The sequence below is a fragment of the Prosopis cineraria genome, unplaced genomic scaffold (assembly GCF_029017545.1).
Source record: "Prosopis cineraria cultivar Desert tree isolate PC_DT_omini unplaced genomic scaffold, ASM2901754v1 PC12, whole genome shotgun sequence".
Classification (NCBI taxonomy): domain Eukaryota; kingdom Viridiplantae; phylum Streptophyta; class Magnoliopsida; order Fabales; family Fabaceae; genus Prosopis; species Prosopis cineraria.
In genome coordinates this window covers 36,274,515-36,292,582 of record NW_026555343.1, presented here as the reverse complement: position 1 = coordinate 36,292,582, position 18,068 = coordinate 36,274,515, and the positions used below count along the sequence as shown (strand labels likewise).

The 18,068-nt window shown below is 30.9% G+C and overlaps 2 protein-coding genes, 1 long non-coding RNA gene and 1 pseudogene across 4 annotated transcripts; 2 read left to right on the top strand and 2 right to left on the bottom strand.

Moving 5' to 3' along the window:
* Window positions 1-1,518: 1,518 nt before the first annotated feature.
* Window positions 1,519-3,633, top strand: LOC129288651 (zinc finger CCCH domain-containing protein 39-like). 2 transcript variants are annotated; one of them, XM_054925332.1, is made up of 2 exons: window positions 1,519-2,418; window positions 3,289-3,633. In XM_054925332.1, the coding sequence occupies exons 1-2, from the start codon at window positions 1,716-1,718 to the stop codon at window positions 3,351-3,353; spliced, it is 768 nt and encodes a 255-aa protein (XP_054781307.1). In that variant the 5' UTR covers window positions 1,519-1,715; the 3' UTR covers window positions 3,354-3,633. The 2 variants fall into 2 exon arrangements, with proteins under 2 accessions (XP_054781307.1, XP_054781306.1); XM_054925331.1 differs by having other exon boundaries at window positions 1,520-2,418; window positions 3,348-3,633.
* A 454-nt stretch (window positions 3,634-4,087) lies between these two features.
* On the bottom strand, window positions 4,088-6,600 carry LOC129288650 (uncharacterized). The gene is made up of 2 exons (XM_054925330.1): window positions 5,526-6,600; window positions 4,088-4,564 (listed from the first exon to the last, which is right to left on the bottom strand). Exons 1-2 carry the CDS (start codon window positions 6,264-6,266, stop codon window positions 4,283-4,285), a joined length of 1,023 nt encoding a protein of 340 aa, XP_054781305.1. The 5' UTR covers window positions 6,267-6,600; the 3' UTR covers window positions 4,088-4,282.
* A 3,265-nt stretch (window positions 6,601-9,865) lies between these two features.
* On the bottom strand, window positions 9,866-11,481 carry LOC129288652 (uncharacterized). The gene is made up of 3 exons (XR_008588042.1): window positions 11,318-11,481; window positions 10,586-10,651; window positions 9,866-10,035 (listed from the first exon to the last, which is right to left on the bottom strand). It is a non-coding gene; the product is annotated as an uncharacterized LOC129288652 (long non-coding RNA).
* Window positions 11,482-16,479: 4,998 nt separating this feature from the next.
* LOC129287792 (F-box only protein 6-like) lies at window positions 16,480-17,936 on the top strand (annotated as a pseudogene).
* The last annotated feature ends 132 nt before the right edge of the window (window positions 17,937-18,068 follow it).

Below are 18,068 nucleotides of genomic sequence, written 5' to 3'. Positions count from 1 at the left end.
AATGGGTTGGAATAGGTGGGATAGTTTATTTAAACTACCAATAATACCGGCTTGGTTGATATTTTTTAGGATAATAATACGCAAGTCTCTCACACACAACACATTTAAATATCATCAGATTTATTGACAACTCAACAAAGAGAAATGACAATTACTTTTTTAAGAAAAATGACAACTATTTTACTTTTTTTTAACTAATTTGTGAATGAACCTTGTGATATTTAAATATATTGTGGGGATTTTGAAGCGACTTTCCTTATTTCTTTTGCATACTTTAGTTGGATTAAATAAAGTCAACTTATTTAGTTACAGAATTAACATGCCACAAATTAGGTAGTGTTAATTATTTTCTTTAAAAAATATTATTTTTAATATTTATTAAATTATGTTAGAGGTAAAAAATTTAAAATTAAATACTAACAAGGCATAAAACATAAAATTATAATGACCTGTAAAACGGAACTGTCATTGTGTCCGTAAGACTTTGAGGTCTGCATTCATATAGAAGCTTCCAATTATTTAATACTAACAGATTACATTGTGTGTGCGCGTTAACATTATAATGTAGTACATTTTCCTAAATCCAAGAATCATTTTTGTGTCTTTGTACATGTAAATGCTTAATAACAACTTAGGTTCATGGATGAGAGAGGAAGATAAGATATGATGATTTATGAAAACAATAATTAGGTCCTTTGAACCTTGAAGAGTTATTGAAATTCACAAAATAAATATCTCCCAAATTAATGTAGCATAATAATTCACAACTAGATTAATTGCCCATATGATGCATGAGATATTTTAATTTTTAAAAGAAAAAATAAATAAAAATAAGGAAGATTAAAAAATTATTTATTTTAGTTTACTTATAATTGTTTATTTATTTAAATTAAACTTAAATAACAATTTATTTTATTTTAAATTTTATTTTGCATATGTATATTAAAATATAAATAATAATTTATTCTATTTTAAGTATATTGTCTTGGAGATGAATATGCTGGTCTCCCATAACTGTGCTCATCTTTCGATTTAATATGAGGAAAATTTTGAAATCAAGTTAAAAAATAAATTTATTATTAAATTCTACCCCGCATAATTAATTAAAGAATAAAATTTATCTTTAATAAATATCATTAAATTTATTATTTATTACTCTTACAAATTTATCCTGATGAATATTTAATTTTTTACTTTTTTTTATTATCAATATCAGGAAAAATTAATATTTAAATGTTAATTTTTATTAAATAGATTAAAGATGACGTGGTGTATAGATACATCAAGAATTTTTCAACAATCAGATTTTTTTTTTAATTGAGGAATTAATTTTCAGCGTCCTTGTCTCAACCTTTTCATTTCGGACACAAAAGGCCTTCGTAGGTCGTCGCAAGAAGGACGAACAGTCCAAGCTTTTAAGGCTATTATCGTCTTTTCATCGAAATTTTGCCACCGATTTCGCGGCTCGTTGTTGATGCCGACGCTCACGAGTGTTATATATAACGGGATTCGGCAATTCTGCTTCTTCTCTGAATCATGCGTTCCACGATGTCACCTTCTTCAGAACATTGAAGAATCGTTCCTCTTCTTCGTTGCTTAGGTACTGTTAGCGTGACCCTCCATCTTCTTGTTTTGGTTTCTCTTCCCCTCTTCATATCATTTATTTCATTCGTCAAACCAATATTTTCTTAGTTTCTTCCCATCCCCAAGAATCAATGCATCATCTTCATCAGATGACAAATGGGTTTTTCTCGGATATGAGTACGAGAGCTTCCTCAATTTCTGCGCCACCAAATAGATTGATACGCAATAACAACTTCACAGCCATGAGTAGCGCTTCTTCTTCCGCTTGTAAATTTGATGGTAATCAGAAGTCCCCTGCTTCGTTTGAATTTGAATACGAATACCCATCGTTCAAGAAGCCCGCGAATCCATCGACAGTCCCAAATTCGAGGGCACAGGTTCTGAACGAGGCGAAGGCCCGCTATTTCAAGACTCAACTCTGCAGAAGGTTTAGACAAGGAATTTGTACGCTTGGGTCCGATTGTACCTTTGCTCATTGCGTTGGAGAGCTTCGAAGGCAAGAAATTGGTAATGACGATAGAACATTTCAGGAACCCAGACTATGCAGAATGTTCTATCAAGGGCAACAATGCTCCTATGGAAACGCCTGCCGTTTCCTTCATACAAGACCTGGCAGTGTCAATTCTAGAGACGCTACAACAGCAGAAGTGATTCCTACTGGACATGGTAAAAGAAAAAATGATCAATTAGAATGTAAGAGTGGTTTTGATGAGAGTTCTGATGCTGAAGTGAATCCGAAGAGAGTGCAGCTGAAAACAAAGCTGTGCATCAAGTGGGAGATGAAGAGGAATTGCCCGCATGGACGTATGTGTCGCTTTGCTCATGGGCAAGCAGGTAAAATATTGACGATTTTCATTTCCTTTCTGTTTAATGTTTCTAGATATCCCTTAATTTGGTCCATGAAATATGCATGGAAAACCATGATCCTTGATTTTCTGTCATTAATTGGTTGCTAAAGAGAAGGAAATTAGAACACCAATTTGAGCATGCTTGCTATTGGTTCTCTCCGTTAAGAGTTGCGACTTCATAAGTGTGCAAAACTTATGGAGAACATTGAAGTTTATAGTTTATTTTTTGTGGAACCTGATTTCATGTCGTTCAGCTCATATACCATGGAATTAGACAGTCCATAGAGATAGAAAAAAAAAAGTCAGGTACATAATTTAACCTTCTCGAGTGGAGGACATGCAAGGGATTTTCATATAATGTCAATATTACAACAAATTGAACTGGTTTTGGACCTTCATTCTGCCTTTAGTTTCTGGTTCTATAAAATAGTGGAGATTCAAATAATGTCAATATTACATTTGCCGTTTTGTCAGCAGCAACTTTGATAAAAAGGGAAATATATTTTTATCTAAGAAAACAAATATATATATATATATATATTTTTGGCTGGAGGAAATACAGAAACTTCTTCACTGATAACGAATTTTGAGGCTGGTAATCTTTACTCTCTTTTTTTGTTTTGTTTAAGTATTTGATGTTTCTTAAAAAATTATAGATTGGCCTGATCCATATATCATATACATTTTTAAACCAGAAATATCTCTTAAATGCTTGCTCATCTAGTCATGATGTTATTGATTCATAGTAAACTAATTTTACTTCAAAATCTCTCCATATTCATTCAATTTTAATTAATTTGCACAGCATGCTGTTGCTAACATATATCTTTTCCCCCCTGTCTGTTGAGGACCCTAGTTAGCAGAGCCATAGAGATTATCTACTTCAAGAAACTCAGATTCCTCTTTTCAATGCAGAATTAGGGAAACTTGATGGCCACTCAACTGCTGAATGCGGAGTAGAGCTAACTTCAACTGCTGCTGCTACAAATGAATCAAGTGGTGTAGTGTCAACGGGCACTTTGCTTGAAAAGCTGAATAAATCATTTGCTTTAAGGAGAAACGAAGTACACAGGATCAGTCGCATCTATGCTGATTGGATTTAAAAATATGTTGCTTCCTTGTGCTTTTAGGAGATTTACTTCGTTTAGTCTGAACAGAAATTTGAGGAATATGATTCCCTCTTTGCATAGTCGCTGACAAATTTATGACTCTTTATGATGTTATGGTAACCTTTTCAAAACAATATCCTTCCAAATAATAATAGCACTGTGGAAGAAATTAGAATCCTTCGACGCTCATATTCACCCTGCAACTTCTGGAGCAAATATCCGGTCTTTAATTCTGCAGATAGAACCCTTGTTGGCAAAAACAGAACACTATAACAAAACATTAAGTCTGTCAGAGATTTAAAACTATGTTTTCTTTTATAGTCTTTAAAATTTTTCCCATGTCCTTGAATTAACAACAAACAGGATTGCAGCGTAATTAAAAAAACAGAGCATTTGAGCACCCAGAATATCATACCCTCCTGCCAGTTTTAACTTTCAAGATTTTCTTAGAAGATCTGAAACTACAATAAGATATTCAACCACTAAATTCGTCGTAAGGATTATTGACAAGTTAAGCTAACATTTTCAGTGTGGGAGAATCTAATGTAGCGTTTGAGGACTTGATTTTTTATTTTGAAGGCATGGGGGTCTACTTGCAAATCACCCCAAGTTTAAAGAAGGTTTAACATATTACTATACATAAAGAATACGATTTTTAAGTTCATTCTAACAAGAAACGGGCGATCATCAATATAACAGAAGACTGAAAATACGTGAACCGGTCGAGCACTTCCCATTTTCCTATGCTTTTTCTGCAGAAGATTTTACCCATTTGATAGTTGACCGAGCCAGGGCGTCCATGGGATCGATACATTTCTTAAGAAGAGGATCATCTTGGGGCAAGAGATCCCACATGTCATGAGAGGCAAGGACAATTAAGCTCACTGCCCTAACCAGAAGAACTTGAAGAGCAATTCTCAATAGATTGCATGCACCTTCCATGTCCTTTCTTTTCAAAGCTTCAATTGCAGGTATCACTGTATGTTCCATAGTTGCTTTATCTGGCAGCACAACCTCAAACCCCTACATACAAGTAAATAAGATGAACAAAACTATTAGTAATCTTCTGCATGTCTCTATTTATAAGGTACACAGATGTAGCTGTGGTTGAATAGCAATGTACTTTACCACATAGATTGTAAACCAATGAAACTAATCCCAGAAGAAAGAACAAAACAGTGTTCAAGAAAAGTAGACAAATTCTATTATGGCTGTGTAGAGAAGTTCTTGAGTGGAAGTTCCATTAAACTATCTAGGTCTCATTGGATCATAATGCTTTGGATTACAAAAGGAACAATCAAATTATTTCAACTTATCTACTTAGAGATTTGTTTGTGCTTCAACTGCCATCAGAATCAAAACAATACCAATCTACCTATGCACATGACCTTCAAGAACTAGAGGTTAAAGATCTTGTCTTTCAAGGTTCAAATTCTTCAGTTTATTAGACACAAGAAACAGGCATAAGGATAACCGAACATGTTGATACTAAAAGCTCTCGGAAAAATGGTTACTTGGAACATAAAAATATAACCAAATATAAGATCCTGACGAGGCACAGAAGGCATGAAAATTGAAATTTTATATGCAAAACAATTGGTAAAACACGAAAATAGACATTTCCTGTTTGATATAGCTTCAAACGCCCCTTGCTTAACAGACCCCTAAGGCAATTCCTCAAGCTATTGCTTCTTCTGTTGGACCGTAATCTAATACATATTTTCAAGTATCTTGAGACTCAATACGGTGTGTTAAAATTTGATGACTGCATAGGAATTTTAAAGTAAGTTTCTGAAGATATGCGGCCCTGCATCAGAGTGTTCTAACAGCCAGACTGTTTTAAAGAATGACTTTTATCATGGGGACAAGTTAGAGAAAACTATTTCAACATGTGATGCCGTTAAATAATATAAATGATTCTCAGATTTTGAGCATCAAGTTATTAAAATAATATTGACAGATATAATATGCAGAGAATAAATACTTGATTCTGAAGTTTCTCCTGATAAAATCCAGCTGCTAGAGTCGCATTGGTTGCAAGCAATCCAATCCGCAGGGGACTACCAGCTTCAAGTGGCTTTAATTTAGCTTCCTTGAGCTCACTAGCAACACATTCTCCCATGTGAAGAAAAGGGACAGAACATTCCTGAGATACTTCTGGATAACAGGAATGTGATATGTGACAAGGCATCACTATGCAAGAAGCCCCGGATTTCTCCAGAAAACTCCTTTTATTCCTAAGATTATGCACAACTGAAGAAGTATCCAAGTTCAAACTTTCGGCTTTGCTTCTGCCAGAGTAAAAGTGACTCTTCTCATAGGACATCAGCTCCTTATTTAACAAAGGATCAGAACAGACTGCAAAAGGAAGGGAATTTATTCCATCTTCTTCTGATGAACTCAACTCCACAAGTTTTCTCAAAAATTTCAGGGTAGCATCAACAGATACCCCTCCAATTATACCCACACTACTCGATTCGCTGATCAGAGGAGTAGCGGATTCAACCCTTCTGGAAGTAAGATTTGAGCCATAAACCTTCTTATTGTCAGAAAATTTCCCACTTTCATCTGCACTCAGGATAACTGATGATGGAGGTATAGCTTGAACTTGATAAGACCTTGCGTTGTACTTGTTTCTAGGTGTATTAGCATAACAAAATGTCTGGGATGGATAATTCAGTGTTTGGAAAGACATCGTCAGGATCACATCCAACATCCCCAACATCAAAGCCAACAAGACAAATTAAAAGCTCTTAAATTTTACTAAAAATGAAGAGGAAGTAGCTTACAGGACATTGTAATCACAATCCAACATGCTACAAGGATTCACCTCCAACAAAGCTCCAGATATTTAAAATGCTCAATTCCTAGAACCACCCCATTTGCGTTCCAGAGTCACAGCTTCGATGAGCAAGAACCATCCAAATTTACTTATGCAGACGCCTTAAACAGAATACCCACGAGTCTCTCTCAAGAGTAAACCCCACAGTAAAACGGGAGCAAGAAATAACCCAATAATGCAATCCCTCTAGTAAAATCAATGTTCAGGAGAAAACGTAAGTCGCAATTAAAATGGTAAGAATGAAGTAATTTTAGCAAGTAAAATCCTCACTATAATGTCCTAATTATGAGGGTTATCAGTTTTCACTTTTCACCGATAGCAATTATTCAAAAATGGACGACAGAAGCAAGTGGGAAGAAAGAAATGAACAGTCTTGCTGCCATGCGTGTCATTCACCTCCTGGGCCATGATTACGTCCCGACCTACCACTTGTGAAAGCTAAGCTTACTGAACCAATGGAAAGGTTGCAAGAGAGCCAAATTTCTCCCTTGTCTTCTGCTGAAAAGGCCCCACTCAAGCCATGTTGAACCAAAGCGGGGTTGGAATTGCAGTAATAACAACAATAATAACAATAATGCTTTTCAGGTTTTAACTTCAAGCAAAGCATTAGTTGGCCAGATTCTCTTATTTCACTTTTGGTTAAATTCCATATATTAGGAATCTGATGCATTTTGCTAATTCATGAACTTTGGTTGGCATAGTGAAGTAATCCCATAATCTTCATTACATCCCATTACAACAGATCATATAGGGATCAAGTTTGCGTAAATAAAATTTGCACAAATTACAGTTTGCAAACTGAAATTAAATTAGAAGTCAATTATTATAATATGATTTATATTTGAATATTTTCTTATAAAAATAAATTTAATAAATTAAAAATTGTTTGGATAATATAATTAAAAAACAAGTTTAGATGTATAACAATTGAAAAGGATGTAAATTTTAGAAAGAATTATGTCAAAATCCAACACAAAAAAATTACTTATTATAAGATCCATCAACAAGTAAACTATGGTCTTACTTCAATTGTTAATTAATCTTATAATAATTAATTTTTTTTGTGTGAGACCTGTATATAATTCTTGCTAAATTTTATGTCACACACAATATATATTATAAATATGAAATTTGATATATTCAAGAAAAAAATTATAATTATAATTATAAAAATAAAAAATAGTTAATATATTATTGTAAAAAAATTATTTTTAAATACTTAAAAATTAACTAGATCTATTTAAAGAATAAAAATATATATTACAGATAATAAAAATGTCAAATTTCAAATGGAAATAGAAGGATAAATGGGTTGTTCAATAATTTCTAAAGTGCATTAAATACAATCAATGGTTAGATCCCAACTTAACTAATGTAGAAGCTTCAAAACTTAACTTTTGGCCTAATTATAGTTGAGAAAAAAAAAGCTCATATTTAAAGTCGGGAATAAAGATCAGGCTTAATAGGCCACCCCTTTAGACTCATTTTTATAATATTCGAGCTTTGAAACCCAACCTTGATAAGTCTTAAAAAAACATAGTCAAACGGCCCTTTTAAACCCTTTTTTATTTTAACTCAAAAAATAAAATGTTTTTATTTTTAAATTAAATTTAAACTTTAAAATATACATTTATACTTTAGGATTTGATTTTTTTTATTATTTATTTTTAATTTTTCAATATTATAATTTTTATTTTAAAAATATATGATGTTATAATTAAAATTTTTAATTTTAATAATAATAATAATAATAATAATAAAGGACTTATGGCCTAATCCTAAACCCTTTAAATAAGAGTCAGACTTCAAAAATTAGATAGTTTTTGAAAAACTAAGCTTAAGAGCTTTACTCTTATGGGTTCAGGCTCATAAGAGTAGAGCCCAAATGGGCCCGACCTATCCATTTTTTATTTCTACCTGTACCAATTAAATTTATCCTAACATATTTATTTTATTTTTAACTACCTTTTCATTATACAAATTACAGTTTGAGCCAACCAAATGGAATCACAAACAAGCACATGCATAATCATAGTTACTCATATAGCTTAATAAAATCAGAGCATATAAGCCTAACTACTCTTAGAGCACTAACAAAGATATACATATTACTCAATCAGGTTTTCATGTTAATAAATGAATTCAATTACATATACACACACTCTTATAGGATATGAATGGCTTTTTTTCTCAAGTAGATCAATCTTTGTTGCCAATATTAAAATTTGTTTATGTAAAAAGCTTGCGTATCGTCTTCTTGTCACCAATGTTATGAGCTACTTTAGCTTGAAAATCACATTTTAACGTAAAAGTTAACTCTTCTTCTCTAAATTTAGCATTTTGTATTCATCTTTAGACAAATATTAATTGGAAGGATATCATACAACCATTAAACAAATCAAATGATGTACTATACTCATTAATTAGGGAGATTATTGTAGTCAAGGCTAACAATAATATCTTACCCCACCACAACTTATCTATCAGCAAATGAGAAGGAACCGCTACAACGATAAAAGGAGACTTAATTATGATGATGATGAATAAGAACAAAAATTAATCTCAGAAACACACCCATGATGATAAGAACAAAAATCAATCTCAAACACAGGAAACGATCAATGATATAGAAGAATACATATGAATATGATGATAAGAACAAAGATTAATCTCGCCTTGTTGATCACTAAAAGTCTAAAACTAATCTCAAACGCACAAGCACGCGTGCACAGAGAAGTTGTTGGCTTTCTTTTGCATTTTTTATTTTTTTTTAACTTACATGTGAACCTTAATAATATAATCTTCATAATATTTTTTATTTGGAATAAAATGCCCTTTATTCTCTTAATTATTCAGTAAAAGGAAAATATATATAATATAGGGAGTACCATGCACAAATGCTTCCTGATAAATGCGCGACTTACCTAATTAAGGATATTGGTGGCCACGAAAAAAAATTAGGCCGGTTATCTTTTTATGTACCAAAAGTAGAATTATATTAAAAGAAAATATCGTAAATATCCTTAATTATATATAAGTCTAACAGAATATGCATAGTGAAGATAAATGATTTAAAAGATTTTATAAAATTTTACTTTTTTTTAACATTTAGATCATGTTGAAATGTGTAAGAAAATGTTAAAGATCAAAGATAAAAGTTACAGAGTCCAATGAAATGTGTGTAGAGAGCTAAAAAAATTCATAAGTTATATGGTTTATATATTTATAAATTGCATGGAATCTAATTTTATTCTCTCAAAAGATAAGCACGTGTATACATATATATATATATATATATATATATATATAATTTGTTCACCACACTATAAACAATATAAGCAGCACCAAGGAAACAAATCACTAAAGGCTAAAGCTGTAACACCCTCAAATTTACAAACTGATTTTTCGCAAATTATTAAAACCATTATCATGGTAGAAAATTTTCTTACCATGATACATTCAAGACAACATAATCCTCTTGGTCAAATAAATACTTTTAATAAAAAGGATTAGAGTTTACATGCTTCACAAAGAAGATATGTCCTAAGTTGGCACAAGATACATTGTATAATCTAAAATAAGAGGCAACGTAAAAGATGGTGTTTCATACACCATAGTTACACCTCTGGTGCTTTCTCGGCCGGACTCGCTCCTGTAAAAATATTAACCACGGGGAATGAGACTTAAAAGTCCCAGTAACCAAAAATTAATATGTAATGATGCATGCGGATGTAACTAATCATGCGATTGCTAAGTGGGCACACAAAACATTTAACCGAACAATACTTTCAAACAAACCGAACAAGTATTTAATTTGCATGATTACACCTTATATCCTCCTTTCGCCATGCTCGGACGCCAAATCACCCGGCTAAAGGTGAGTTGGACCAAGCGACACGCCACTCATTGGGTCCAATGAGGGCTTACCACGTGGTAATAATTAACGGAACAGAAATTCCCATTAACACCATACATTAAAATACCCTGACAAGTCATGCATCATTCAAATATCCAAACAGAAATATATCCGAACAATAATATCTCATCATGATAAACAAAAATAAATTTTTAACCCACTTGGCAATGATTTCACGAAAGTATATAACAGTATTTATTTTCAATAATTCATAATTTTTCCAAACAACAAAACAACACATAACCATTCACAAACACACCCATCACAACACATTAATAATGGTTACCTTGTGTCTTGAATAACAAGTTCCCCTTCACAACTCCTCTTTCACCACTATCTTTGTCAACACAATCTACATAGTTATTTCATAATACTATATATTAATTTTACATTAAAATAAATAACTCTAATTTTAAGAGTTAGAAAGTCTTAGATCTATAATTCATATTAACACTAATTTAAGATTTATGCCTCATTTAACTTTTCAAATTCTTTTTTTTTAAATTCTCGTACCCTAATAAACTTTTTTTTTATCCTCAAATCACTTCTAGTATCACAATTTCATCTTTCTATATTCTAAAAATTCGTCCAAAAATAAATTAAATTTTTAAAATTATCCTGAAGCCTCAAATTACCTTTCTATAACCTCAAAAATACCTATTCAAACTTAAATAAATATTTAATAATCATAGGTTTATCCCTACGTCTCAGATTCCACCTAAATTCAACCATATAGATCTAGATTTTAACTCAAAAATTCTTAAACATGAGTTTCAACCTCAAGAAAGTATTCTATAATATTTATTATATCCCTAAGAGTTTTAAACTATATTTTTAATCCATCATATCATCAGATTAACTATCCTATAGAAAAAAATCCTAATCAGAATATTTACTCTATCCTATAAAATAATCATATCACTAGAAAGCTAATATTATTTAGAAAATAACTATAAAATTAATTTTATAATTAAATAAATTTTTAAATACTAATCTAAACAGGAAAGTTAAAACATACCTGAAGAAAAAGAAAATAATCTTCCCTTACGAGAAAACGCCGAGCAACGTGAGAGGAAGAGAGAAAAATAATATAAAAATAGGATTGTGAGTCCCAAAATTATATTAAAAAAAAAACTATAGGTTCGAATTTAATTATTCAAACCTTTAGGCTAAAAGTTGCAATTTTCTCTAAATTGCATCTTAGCCTCTCATGCTTACTAATGCACACACCCCCTCCTTTTTATACATGAAGGCACCTCTTCTCTTTCCTCATCTAACCAATGTGGGACTTAGAAACAATAACCTTCCACCCCCCCTTTTTTTGTTCCTTCTACCTTCTCTTTTTTTTTAACACACAATAAAAAATTATTTATGTATTATATCTTAACTAAATATTGCTTATGTGATTTTAAATTTAAATTTTTAAATTTATAATTAAATACCTAACCATAATATCATTTTTAAATAACCTCAAATAATATAAATTCCTATTATTATCATTTTTTTTCCTCAAAACCTAAATTCCACAATTTCTTTATTATATTAAAATCAGGATGTTACAAAAGCTTCTAGGTAGTTGGCAAAATTAACAAGCAATAGCTTTTTTGTTATATTTTGTGTGAGTTTACTCTATATAAACTCTAATTTTTAGGGTATTAGTGTTGTGAAATCTTCTTTTCATATAACAGCATAACTTCATTTTTAGTCTATTTGTGTTTGACTGGCATGACTTATTCTTACAACTTTTCCTACCAAAAAATGCAAATTAATTACAGTGACAATTCTTTGGTGGCAATTAAAAATTGTAATTTAAGAGAATTCTCTGTTAATTATTTATATTAAATTATTAAATATGCTTAAAGATAATCTACTTTATTCATAAAATAGTTTAAATTATTTGGTTAAAGACATCTCAAGTTTTACATTTTCTTAATTTATTTTTTAATTATTAGATGTGAGATTTCTTTATATATTTTTAACATTCTTCCTATTACTTTTTTTAATTTTTTTTTCTTTTTGTGTGCACTTGTATTTTTTTCTTTAGTCTCATTAAGTCCATAATTTTCATTCTCTCTTTCACTTCTTTTAATCTTTTTTTCTCTTCTTTTTGATGGTTTTTTTATTTTTTTGTTTTCTTTTATTATCTCTTTTTTCTTTTTGTTTCCTTAGACCAAATAGCTCTTAATACCATATTAAATTCTTTAGTTAGACAAATTTCAAACCTTATATATTTTTAATATATTTTCTAATTATTAAATATAGGGCTTCTTTATTTCTAATATTCTCAATATTACTAGCGGTTTGGGAGAATCTCTAGCATTGCTGGCAGTTTAACATTGTTGGTGATTAAAAATTGAACTATCGCTAAATAATTAATTAATTAAAGCATGCTTTAGTGGTGGATAAATGTAGAACCGTCATTGAAGAACCATTCTTTTTTATTTTTAAATAAAAGTTTGCTGATTGTGATTATTCCTAACCGTGAGGTTTATAAAATGACACATATTGACAAGGCTATATAATAACCATTAAAGTTGATAAATCATATTCTACAAAAAAAAAAGTAATAGATACTTTAATATCAATTCCAATTAACCATTTTGCATGGGTTCCACGGAGGCTAAAACCATTACAAAAGCATAAAAAAAACCTATAGCGCAATATTTTTGGAGTGCTTTAATTTAGATATAACGTGCACGTGGCATACATATGCATGTGCTCCCTGGTGGAGATATAAGAATTTTTTTTCTATTTACAAACCATATCATTATTTTTTTATTATAATGTTTTTTACTTTACCTTCTATTAAATATTAGTAATACAAATATTTTTACATAAAATTATTAAATTTTAAGGCTTTTTATTTTAATAAAATATATTAAAAGTAACTTATAAACATAATTAGAGCTTAAAGCAATATATTATCACCAATGGCATAGATTAGAAAGGAGGTTTTGTGTAATTGAAAAAAGATATATGCAAATGATAAATCTGCTTATTGGGCAACAAACCTACCCGTATTTATTTATTCTTACTTATTAGTAGGTGCATAGTGGTGGATTGCATGGAATCTCTAATTTGAAATTATTATTATTATTAAATTTTATTGTAAATAATTTGTATAATTAAAACTACTAGTTTCCTCCCTCATTATCATTTTTCTCTCCATTAATCATCTTCGTTCTCCTCATGATTTCTAATTATGAAAAAATTTATCGTAGATAATCTTTTAATTAACATTTCTTTAAAATAATTTGTTTTTTCCAAAAGTTAAGTGCTTATTTAGACTAGTGTTCCCAAAACTAAAATTTCTATAAACTACAGTTTGAAAAAGTAAAGTTAAAGCAAAACTTCATTTATTATTAGTTTTTTTTGTCTTAAAATTTTAATTTTTGCATTATAATATAACATATTCTTTTTCTAAAATATAAATTATAATATTCAAAAATTAAAAATTTATACATTTTAATTTTAAAGTATAAATATATATTCTAAATTTTAAATTTAATTTAAAAATTAATTTTTTTAGAGATAAAATAAAAAAGAATCCAAATGAGTAGAGCTTTTTTTACATGATTTAATTTAAAATAGGTCAAATTTAAAAGCTTGTCTACATTAAAATTTATTGACTTTTAAGTTAAAACAAAAAACAAAAACTCAGACGGCTAGGTGGCACTCAAATCCACCATTATTCAAATAAATTTAGCTTTGTTTCTTGGTGGCTTTTCTTGCAGGAGCCTCCGTTGCACTTGCACCCCAACCAAAACTTAGACGATCTAAATTTAATTTTAACTGTCCAAATTTGATATTTTATTTTTTATAAAATTTTTTAATAAATCCTGTTATCAATCTGAATAGTATAAATTTAATATTAATTGTCCAAAGTTAATATTTAATTTTTTTATAAGTTAATTATTCAGATGTACAATTTGATGTAAAATATTTAACTTATTATTTTTTAAATTTTTTTGCACTGTCCATAAGATATATAGATAATTAATTTATAAAAATTTTTAATTTTAAATTTGAACCATTTATAGTAAATTTGCATAGTTCAAATTTCATAGTATATCTATTTAAATAATCAATTTATAAAAAAATTAAATATTAAATTTAAACCAATAGTATTAAATTTAAAATTATCCAAATTGATAACAAAATTTATTTAAAAAATTATAATTTTATAATTTTTTATTTTAATAAAAATAAAATATTAAATTTGAATCGTTTAAATTTTGATTAAGATGTAGCAGAGGTTTCTAAAAAAAAAAAAAAAGCTTAAAAGGAACAAAGTCAAGCCAGTTAAAATAATGGTGGATTTGAATGCCGCTTGTCCGTTTATTTATTTTATTTTATTTTATTTTATTTTATTTGCCGAGTCCTATTCAAACAAGCATTTGGATGTTCGTCCTATCACTCTCACCATAAAGCACAAACGGTACAGCATTAAATGCTAGAACGTGAAAAAAAAAAAAAATCATGGATCAGCACAACGTTCATTCAAAACAAATAAAACAAAGAAGAGTACAACTCACTCACTAGTTTCGTTTTGGTTTGCATTTCCTGCAGCTTCACTGCCTGCCTTCTGCAATCGTTGACCCCATCAACCTCCTTCCTCCTTTGTTCCTTTTCTTTTCTTTAATTAGAAGGAAGACACTCATAACCTCAGTTATAAGTAGAGGATTAAACCAAAAACCTTCTGCTTACCAAAAAAAAAAAAAAGAAATTACATGTCACTGTGCTACAAAGCCATTCATCCCTCACTCTTTTCATTACATATGATAAGACCAACTTTGGAAAACCAAAATTCAAATTAATGCTTATAATTTATTTTTAAATTTAATTAATATATACTTAATATGGTTTGTTTCAGGTTAATTATATTATTCTACTTGTACCTGTGTGTGTGTGTGTGTTAACAGCTCGATCAATCAAAATCAAATGATTAATGACGGCTATGGTTTTCCTCTTATCTTAGCTTTTTCCCTTTTACACTTAAAAGAATGTGGCACTTGCGTCCCAAATTGGTCAGGTTTCCATTTTCAAACATGATTCGTAGGGTACACCAAAATATCATCACTATCTTCAAATTAAAGCTATCATTTTAGCGTGCAACCATCAACCTCATCACTTTATATATCTTTCACAATATTTGTGTTAATAGCCCTGAAATCATATGTATCGTCATATTATAGTTCAAATATGGCTTTCATCATAACCTGGCCTCTCCAACTCTTAATTCTTCATCATCATCATTTTCTTCATATTCTAAACCTTACAAACCGTTGATAATTATATTAATGCCAAATATAAAGCCATACGCATCATCATTTGCCATTAAAAGCAGTTTTGAAAAAGCCAAGCAAGGCGGTAAGTTTTCTCTCGCCCTTTGGACGCCTCTAAGAGGAACAAGCATCTATTGCTATTCTTTACTATTTTTTTTCTCTGGTTAACAAGGTAAAGCCGGAAAGTATACCAAAGAAAGGGGGAAACGGATATGAAAATATCAACAAAGATAAATTTATTTGAAAAGAATATTTTCTCATATTATTTATAAGTCACTTTCAACATATTTAATTGAAGTCAAGAAAAATCTTAAAATATTTTATTTTAAATATTTAATAAGTTTTTAACTTTGTTTCCTTTAAATATACATGCTCCCTTCAATTGTTATTATAAGATACCTTTTAGAAGAATTATTTGATCATTAATATAAGACATTTAATAGGATACTAATTATATTTTCAAAATACTACCCCTATTTAAACTCATTCATTATGAATGGGAATACAATGCAAATCTAAAAAAAATTCATTTAAATAGGGATTAAATTAAAATTTATTCTATTTTTAAATAAAATTAATTATTTAATCACCTTTATTTAATTTTGATGAGGCTGTTAGAGAGGTGCCTTATAATAAAGACAGGAGGAAGTACTTTAATAATACATTTTTTTATCAATATTTAATGGAATAACTTATAATAAAAAGTTAATAATATGCCTTATAAATTTGATAAAAAAATTCATTCTCTCCTCCTTGTAACTTACAAAGCATTTTTTAAGACTTCACTCTTTTGATCCTCTCTTTCAAATAAGATTGGTTTGGGGTCCTTTATGCCAATTTTCCCCCAAGGAAGAGGTTAACGGGGATAAAAAGGACAACGTCCCATGTGAGTGAGAGAACTCATCGGATGACAGAGTGGGTCACACATCCCTATGTACAATCAATCATTCACCTCCAATAATTGCAAACCGAATACCATCAGATATGTGCAAACCAAAAGACATCATCTTGAAGCTCGTTTCACTGTTACAGCATCTATGTGGAGCAAGCTTCCCTTCGATGTTTTAGCCAACATCTTCTCCTTTCTCTCCCCAGATTCTCTAGCCAGAGCTAGATCTGCCTGCAAGAATTGGCACATATGTTCTAAAACTTATTACTCCTTCAACTTCTTATCATCCTCATCATCACACTCTAATCATGAGCCATGGTTCTTAGGTCTGCCACTAAGGAACCAGAAGTCATGTTGCTATGCTCACAACCCAGTCCTGAACAATTGGCACGAGCTATCACTAGAGTTCTTACCAGTCCCAATGAAACCTGTTTCTCCTATTGGGAGCCTCCTCCTACTGAAAATCTCTCATTCTACAACTCTCCAACTTGCTATCTGCAATCCTTTTTCAAGGCAGTTTGGTTACCTTCCTGTATTGAACATTTCAAGAACAAACCCAGCCGTGGGAGTTGTAGTTTTGAACCATGGAGTTCAATTCCCTTCCTTCAGAATCTACGTCGCCGGAGGGATGTCTGAGGCGGCTCAAGGCGGCGGTGCCACCTATGAACCCACAACAGAGATGTACGACTCACAGCTTGACAAGTGGCAGACTGTGGGAGCCATGCCGGTGGAATTTGCAGTCAGGCTTACAGTTTGGACCCCATATGAGAGTGTGCGCATTGAGAATGTCCTGTACTGGATCACTTCCGCGAGGGTTTATAGTGTAATTGGGTTTGACATTTTCACAAAACATGGAAGGAGCTAACTGTGCCCATGGCAGAGAGGCTAGAATTTGCCACACTGGTTCAGAGGAATGGGGTTTTGGGTTTGGTTGGAGGGACAAGTGGTGGCAATGCTTGTGTTTGGGAGATGAAGGAAGGGGGTGTCTGGGTTTTGAAAGATAAGGTACCAAGTGAATTAGGGTTGAGATTGTTGGGAGGGAACAAGAAGAGGAATTGGGATAGCACAAGGTGTGTGGGTAATGATGAGGCTATTTGTTTGTACAGAGACCTTGGTTCAGGAATGGTGGTCTGGAGAAAGGTTAGAGATGAGGATAGTGAGTGGGAGTGGAATTGGGTTGAAGGGTGTGGTTGCATCAAGGGTAAAAAAGTCCACAATTGCTCAATAAGGGGAGTCCTAATTCACCCAACTCTCGCTTCTTCTTGCGTCTTTTAATTCAGGAACATTTGTCATTTCTTTCTCACAACACACAGCTAGTTGCATGATTTTGTGAGCAATAAGTTGACAATGTAGAGTAAGAGCAATAATCAATATTAGTAATAATTCTTAAGAATCTCTTAAACGTTATATCTTCCAATAAAAAGAGCATTCGTGTATATGGGTAAAAGAACTCTTCCCTATGACTATGATATCTCATCTCTTGACTGAACTCTACATTTCTAGTTTTTTATACTTTAAAATCTTTCAATCTTAACTTCCAATCATGTTTTAGGAGATAAAATGTGTAACCTTATCCTCCAAGACCATTCGGTTTA